Below are 8226 nucleotides of genomic sequence, written 5' to 3' on the forward strand. Positions count from 1 at the left end.
CGTCTGACACCTCAGCTGTGACCATGATGGGACAGGGGCTGTCTTCTTTGTTACTTGTCTCTACCTGATTGCCTTCCCAGGTGCACCAGCCACTGTGCAGGGCTCTATAGAGACCAGTACAACCACTGAGCTGAAATAGCTGCCAGCAAGTGGCCCTGGGAGAACCGTTCCCACACATGCACACCCCCAAGTGTCAGGCCTGGTGCTGGGTACAGGATTTAAACCTGGGTGCACAGTGTGTTTGTGCCCTAAGTGACTGGGCTGTACTGTGTCATGCTCAGGCTGTCAGCAGACCCAGGTTCAGCTTGGTTGGACAGACTGTCGGCACACTTGGTGTCAGCACTGGTTGTTATCTTGCTTCTTCCTAGTAGCTTGGATGTGCTTTCTATTAGCATGCTGGGGATTAACTCCTCAGGGCCCCCTGGCTGTTAGCTCGCTGGCATGGGCTGGTGGCAAGCATCCCCAGCCTGTCGGAGGCCCTCGGGGTTACCACACCAGGGGTTCCCCTCACATGCACTGCCTGTGGGGTGTGGACACACCAAGCAAGTCTCTCTCTCCCGTCCCTGCCTTGGCAGCTCTTCCGGGGAGTCTACCTGGTGCGGGGAAGCCTTGCAGAGTGATGGGGGTTCCCAGGGGCCGCTTGGGACTGATTCTCTGCACCTCTCTTCCCCCTTGCAGCAGTAAAGGGCCCGGTTGGAACGTGGAGCTGGCAGAGGAACAGTCGGACCTGAGGGGCAGGGCTCGGCCATCATGTCAGTCCCAGGTCAGAGGCCAGACTTTTTACAACAGCGAATATGGGGAGCTGTCAGAACACTCGGAGGATGGCAGCTGCACCCCGCCCGGGGAGGGGGCCAGCGCCTCCGCCCTCCAGGCATCCTTCTTCTCAGAGCAGTACTGACGGGCACAGGCAGCAAAGATGCCATGCCGAGACCCACCTTCCACCCCCCCCACGCTGCATCGCCACTGCCATATGGAGCTTCCCCCTTGAGCTTCCCCTTCGAGCCAGAAGGAACCCCAGCAGGAAACCCATGCAGAGCACAGGGAGAGAAGGAGAGACCCCTTTGGACACCGACTGATGCCGCGACTCAAGTTGCCGCCTCGCGGGGGGGACCCCTGAGCAGTGGGTGTAATGAGATCTGTCTGGGTCAGACAGGAGGGTGTCCCTCCCAAGCACTGTAGCCCTTCTCTTTGCATCCCGGCTCCATGCAGACAGGACTCCACTCCATAAGCCGCGGTTCAGGTCAGATATAAATAGATCCGTCTCCATCCTGACACGCAGCCTGAAATTGTTTTCCTGGGATTGTCTTTTCTGCCTCTCCTCCCCACATCAGCCACTGAGGAAGGGGGCAGAATCAAAGGGAAGAAACCCCAACCAGCAGCAAAAGCAGGCCATTTCCCAGAGGCACTTGGGCAGATCCCAGCACCCCAGGGGATACCCACCCATGCCATCCCTTCTCCCCAGGTCCATCCCATCCCAGCATCCCTCTGGGAATAATGCCTGGGCCTGCTTTGAGTGTCTTACCAGGTGGGTTATTTTTGCCATCTTAAAGCAACAGGCCTGGAAACAGGCAGCAGCCAGTAGCTGAAGTCCTCCAGATGAAGTATTATTGAAGACCCTGTGAAAAAGCAGAGGTTTATCCTCTCTGTGCTGGCAGCAGGGAGCTAAGCAGCCTTTCCCCAGGGCTGTGCTGAGATCATTTGTTGCTCAGATAAGAAAATAAATGACAAAGCCATGTAAATCTCAGCTGGCTTTTCAAGGCAGAGGGAGAAAATCAGTGTTTGCTGGAAGGAAAAGGATCAAGCTGGCAAGGAGCAAGGTGTTTATATGCAAACTGCTGCAAGTGCTTTACAAACAATGGGGGAGACCAAGCGGAAAGACAAGGCTCCTTTCCTTGCAGCACTTCGTTTGCTGGCATTGCTGCACAATGGAAGAGAGAGGCTTGTGTGCGGGGATCGGTAAGCACTATAAGCCTGGATAGATAAGCGTGCTCCCTATCTATGAGGCCCACTTTAGGCAGCCACTGCTCCAGCAGGCAACACCCCCTCTACCAGGCTCCTCTGCAGCTCCCATGTCATGGCGGAGCCTCCGATGTGTGCCAGTCTCGCATCCCGGTAAGCTTTGCTGGTCAGCTGTGGGGTTTGGTAGCAGTACCCCTATGTTCTTTAGGAGCTGCTTCAGTGGCTTTCTGTATATGCAAAACCACGTGAAAGAAGAAGATCTGGGGAATCTCTCTGCAGGCCCTTTGGGACACATATTGGTTCTGGTTCCCTGCCATTCTCCACCTGCCTTTTCTCTGTTCCTAATGCATACAGGCACATCAGAGGCTCCTTCTGAAGAGGCTGGTTTGAGCAGCTTGTGAGCTTCCCTCCAGCATCTCTGATCCCTCATCCCCCTCCCTGCTGGAAGCTCCCTATCTCACTGGCATCTCAGCACCCAAGGAACTCTGCTTGCGGGCCAGGCTTCTTTGTATAAAATAAGGGGGTTATTTGGGCTTTTCTGTTGTTGTTGTTGTACCAGACACGTTTTTTCCAGACTCTGTTTCTTCCCTAAGAAGGCTTTATGAATTTCTAAGCCTGTCCCTCAATGCCCGTGCCTTTCCTGCGTTGGCCCGTGCCTTGTGGATGCACTCAGTGTCTGCTCTGTGTAATATCAGTTCTCCTCTGCACACGTGCAGCTATTTTTCGCTCTCCCCTTGGCAGAGGGGAGGTTACGCCCGCTTCGCACTGCTGAGGTCTTATATCTGCTTCAGGGCAAGCAAAAAACCAAGCTGAATGTAGCCCGCTGTCTCCAGGGCAGGCATCCTCCATAGCAGCCTGCCTTCGTCTATACATAAAACAGCAAGTAACACACTCTGCAGAAGGTCTCACAGCTTTGTGTATGGGATGGCTGAAATGTAGCCTTGTTTAAACAAGGTCCTAATGCAGCTCCCTTGACCAGTGTGAACGCACGGGTTTGAAGCACATTATTTCGCTTCACAGGCAGTGAGCTTGCACTGCTGAGCAGTGTCTCGGCATTCAGAACATGCACTCACGCTATAACTAGTGTACAGAGACCAGCCTGTGGAAAGGTTACGGTATTAAAGTCCGTTGTCAGAGGTGACCTGGACGAGTCTCTGAATTTCAGTGGTGAGGAGCCGGAGTAATATTTAATTTTTATTGTTGCAGTCATTCAAAATGGACAGAGGTTTTCTTTGTTGCCTATAGTTTGTACCATCTTGACTGGGGGGGAAAAATCAAATCCTATTGCATCTGCAACAAGAGAAAGATATGAATAGTGCACCCATAATATGAGCATGTACCGTGTGCTGTGCAAACGTGTCCTCTAATGAAGCATGAACGTAATGCGTGAATCTGGACAGTCATAGACAATTGTATTCTTGGTCTTTTACAACCATTCAAGCAAGATTCAAATTCTAGTTTCATAATGTGATGTCCTTTTCAGTGTTGTGGCCACCTCAGTGAGTATTAAACCTTCCAGAGTTTTACAAATCCACTTTTCTATTATTTCTTTCATTTTTTATTTGGCACAGATCAGAACAACCAATGATATGAAGCTAGTCGGTTGGGTTTTTTTGGCTCTGGTGTCCAATACTATTTGGGTTTTTGACAGTCACAGGATTATAGTTCAGGTTTATAGTCCCTGCTAATTTCTATACCTACTGGGTTATAACAGCACCCTCACTTCTTTTGTCACTGCACCTACTTGCCATCGTCCCTTAAAAATGACTGTACTTCATATACCCACAGTTTCCTTTTTCTTTGCCACTCATTGATACTGATAAAAGACATTCCTCCCTTGTGAAAGTAAAGGATTTGATTCCAAGCAGTCATAAATTCTCTGCCTGCACATACACATGCTCATACCCTGAACATGCATCAGACCTGTGTATCCAGTAATACTTCATTTATATGGCAACATTTTAAACTGGTACCAGTTGTTGCCCCAGCAGCATTGAATGTTTTGGTGAAGTGGACTTTGATAAAAGTAGGATATTAGGGGTTCTGCATGAGTGAGTAAGTGTGTTGTGTGTGAGAGTAAGTGGGTGTTGTAAGTGTGAGAAAGTGTTTGTGTGTTTGTGGGTGTCGCTGTTACCTAGAAGCACCCATGGGTTTTACAACCCACTGTATTTGAGTCCTATCTCTGGAAGTTCATGGTTATATATCAAACCAGTTAAAACACTTCTTTCTTTCTTCTCCTCGTATAGTACTTGTTATACTTTGTCATTAAGAGTTTTGTTGTAATATCTGAATGTGAAAGATTAAATAAAGTTATAACTTGCACCTGCTGCCTGTCATGCCTGAGGCCACCCAGCACCGGATACCGAGGTGTTAATTCTCGGTAAGTCCCGGTGACTCTGATCTTGACACAGAACTCGAGCATGAATCCAAGCTATCTTGAGATCCAACTCTAATCAATGAACATGCTTTGGCTTCATCTTTTTTTTTTTGTGCCCCTTTGCATTTCCTTCTTGCAGCCAGGAAGCAGCTGTGCTGGCAGTGGCATTTCCATCCCAGGTTAAAATATAAGTGTTTTCTCATGAGATCTTTGGATAAAACCAAATGCATTTTGGATAAGTATGGTCACCTAATCCCACCAGGCCCCGGAATACAAGCTAAAACCTAAGGAAGAGGGAGGAGGTTCCTTACTGGAGGTTTGGGGATTTTTTGCCTAGTCATAATCCACTGAAATGGACCCCACTTCTGCAGTTCCTGTCCCTGCAGTGGCGCAGGCCCCAGAAGGCTGTGACTTGGATAGCTTTTATCCAGCTGCAAAGATATATGAATGTGTTCCTTCAAACCTGGCGATGTGCTGAGATCAACAGGCAGGAGTGAGAGCGGGCCGAGATGCCCTTCCCCAGGGTCCCAGACCCACCGCCTCTACAACAGATGCCAGCAATCCTGACCCAAGTGTCAAGAGATGCTCAAGCCGGCACCCAACCCAGTAAATCCTCCCCATCCGGCTGTTTTCCAAGGGCTGCTGCTGCCTGGGGCCTGAGCAACACTTGGAGAAAGAGGTGAGAAAATGTTTTTTTTTCTCCTAAATCTCCTCAAGGTGGAGCTCTGACTCCAACACTGCACACACTGCACAGGACAGGAAAGGACCAGGGCTGCTGAGACATGAGGCTGGAAACCTGTGGGACAGAGGAAGGCACAGTGAGACTGAATGAGGAGGGTGGATAGGGGGAAGCTTTAGGAAAAGAAACATTTGTACCATGAAAAGCAAAGTGTGAGAAGAGAACTTGGCTGCTCGCGCCGGGGGCGGGAGGATTAGCTCCTCTAGACACGTGTAGTCTTCCACTGAGCAGATCGGTGCCGTCCAAGTGCAAGGCCAGAGAGCTGCAGCATCCAGGGACTCTTGACCTGGGAGGTGTGAACTAGGGGACACAACACCCAGGAAAGATGAGAGGGCGAAGGTGAGAAAGGAGTTCCCTTCAAAATAGGCAACACAGTGTAGAGCAATAGACTAGGAGAAACATCCCCACGTGTAAAATAGAAACCATATTTCGGGGCATTGTGGAGTTTTACAGGTGCTTGCGCAGTGTTTTGAGATTCTCAGAAAAAAGGGAGCAGTAATAACAGCTTGACCATTCAGTGCTGTTTTCATAGCAGTGGACAAATGCTTACCAAGCACACCTCACAGCACCCCTGGGGGGAGATTAGCTCCACTTTGCAGCTGAGAAAACTGAGGTGAGGAAGGGAAGTAGCTGGCTCAGCACCACCCAGCATGAAACAGGAGGAGCTGCCAGCATTTCCTGAGAGCCACCCAATGTTCACTCCTGCAGACCTTGCTCCCCATAGAAAGCTATTTGTCCCTCTGCAGCATTTCCTTGCAGCACATTTCTGCCGACGAGCCCAACACAAAGGGGCTGCTGAGCAGCTGCAAGAAACGGTCTGGGACTCCTCCGTGCACAGAGGAGCTTGCTGCTGCACCCAGGCAGGCAGCTGGCCCCATCAGCCCTGGGCTGTCTCAGCAATACCCCCCTGTGCAGGGGACAGGACAGGGTGGAGCAGGGGTTGTCAGCCTTGTTAGACTCCAGGCACCTGTTGGAAAACCTCTTAGTTTTCATTAGTTTTTATTTTATTATGTAAAAATATTACATGGGTATTTCTGTTGCAAAGTATGCAGAAAGACCACAACAGGTCAGAATGTTTTTAGCACTATGGATTCCTCTGGGTTTATCGTGGGAATCCCATTAGCACACTCATGCTGCTAGCATTGTGTGGCACTCTGCAACACCCTTGAAAGGATCTCAGTGCACCCCAGGTTGTCACAGGACCCTGCTAGAGAATCACTGGGGTGAAGGAAGCAGGTTAGGGACACAGCCATGGGGTTGGAGCTCTCTTGACAGCCCACTGATCGTTGTGCCTCCACAAAGCAGGGATACACACTGAGATGGCCTGGTACACTCCCCTGGACTGTAGGTGAGATGAGCCGGCCCCTGGCGCTCCAGCACGCTGCCTCCCCCTCTTGTTCAACCGTTGGTGCCTAAGCCGTGCAGAGGTGACTCCCCATATCTGTGAGCTGTGCTATGGGGAAAGGGCATTTCGGCAGAGACGCTCCTCGCTCTGAGTTTGCTTTGATCACCACAGAGTTGTTGGCCCATAACATTCAACTTCCCGTCCGCACTCCAGGCACAAGGGCTCTGGAAAGGTTTCAGCAAGGGACGCTATCAAATTGTGAGCATTTTTCATTGCTGCTGCCTTGTGGCCCCTCTCTCAGGGAAGGCAGGATGAAGGGTTTTGTAAAATGCTCAGAGGCTATTAGTGAAATCATTGCGGTTTTTCACCCAGCATTTCCCAAGCAGAGGAGGAAAAAATATGATGCAAAAGCAGAACATTCAGCTGTTGCTTTAGAACCATTTCCTGTATTGTATTGACATTTCTATAGAGCTTTTCATAAACAGCCTCTCGGAGGATTTCACAGATCCACAAGTTACATGCCATCAGGGGCCCACGGGGCCAGCTCTGGCGTCAGAGGCATGCGTGTGATGCCCACTGCCTTCCCTGGGAGCTACACGGACAAAGCCAAGGACTGCGTATGGCCCAGTGGTTACAGGTCAAGGAAACAAAGACAGGGGCTTTCTCCTTGCTATTGCATGTGCTTGTGCAACCATGTGAATCAGAACCAGACAGGCTGCAAAACGTAAAAAGAGGAACCATTTACCCAGAATACTAAAGGTTAATCACTTTGCTTATCATAGGCCTTTCCACAGCTGCTGGTAAAATCATCAGGGAGTGCATATCTCAGAAGAACAGCAGCGCAATTATTGGTTGGGGAATTCAGAAAGTATCTGCCACAAAGGCCCAGTGAGGACTGAAATACTAGATTACTTGTTTTCTCTGGAAGACATAAATTTGAGAGACTTTGCCTTTGCAAGATCTGTGAGTTGTTGTTTTTTGTTGTTGTTGCTGTTGTTATTTTTAACTGTTCCTGAGGCCATAACCAGCCTCAAATCCCTGTAACTCCTGTTTTGTCATTTAAATGAAGACCTGCTTACTCCCCAACCCCTGCCTGTACAGGATGTAATGAGATTAATATTTATTTGTTTAATTCTGTAACATTTGGGTATTTGTGCGCTTTCCTACTTTATTCCAAACAAAAAGAAAGCAACCCAAGCAGCGGTGGCAGAATTCCAAGGAAGGTCATTGTAGTGCATCTATTTAAGTTCCTGCTCTACTTGCCATGGCCTCAATTACTCTTCATTTCCCCACCTGGCCCTTCCTTCCTCCTGCACATACCAGACATGTTTGTGCATTTCATTCTTCGCGCCCATCTTCATAGTTTCATAGTTAGTAGGGTCGGAAGGGACCTGAGCAGATCTCAGCTCTGGATCCTAGAGCAGTGGTTCCCAAAATCGGCAGTGTGACACCGCATGGGGTCACAACAATACAAGGTGAGGGGGTGTTGCCCCCTATGGGGAAGAAAGGCGCAAGGGGGCGCGTGCCCCTCAGATTTGTGCGTGGGGTGGATGCAAGGCGTAGGGCTCCCTGCCCCCCCTGCTGGGTGGGGAGGCAAGCCCAGCTTCTGGCAGCCCCACAGGCAAGCACCCTGGGCCCATTGCACCCACCTGTGGCCCCGCCCACTCCTCCCATTGACTCCGCCCCACGCCGACCTAGTTCCAGCCCGCCCCGCCCCCCGGGTGACGTGCGCGCGCCCGCTCTCTCCCCGTGGTGGGCGTGGCCCACGCGGAGCCCCGCCCCCTCCTCGTGGCGGGGGCGGGGCGG

At 50.6% G+C, this 8226-nt stretch overlaps 2 protein-coding genes across 2 annotated transcripts in view; both read left to right on the forward strand.

Moving 5' to 3' along the window:
* FLT4 (fms related tyrosine kinase 4) overlaps positions 1-4281 on the forward strand; it is a 57848-nt gene extending 53567 nt beyond the window's left edge. Inside the window, exon 30 of the mRNA XM_019505965.1 lies at positions 679-4281. Coding sequence (XP_019361510.1) covers positions 679-898 — 220 coding nt within the window. The 3' untranslated portion in view covers positions 899-4281. The remainder of the gene's footprint in view (positions 1-678) is intronic.
* RNF130 (ring finger protein 130) overlaps positions 1856-8226 on the forward strand; it is an 85424-nt gene continuing 79053 nt past the window's right edge. The window contains exon 1 of the mRNA XM_019505966.1: positions 1856-1956. Coding sequence (XP_019361511.1) covers positions 1856-1956 — 101 coding nt within the window. The remainder of the gene's footprint in view (positions 1957-8226) is intronic.

The sequence above is a fragment of the Gavialis gangeticus genome, unplaced genomic scaffold, assembly GCF_001723915.1.
Source record: "Gavialis gangeticus isolate Ggan-Ray unplaced genomic scaffold, GavGan_comp1, whole genome shotgun sequence".
Lineage (NCBI taxonomy): Eukaryota > Metazoa > Chordata > Crocodylia > Gavialidae > Gavialis > Gavialis gangeticus.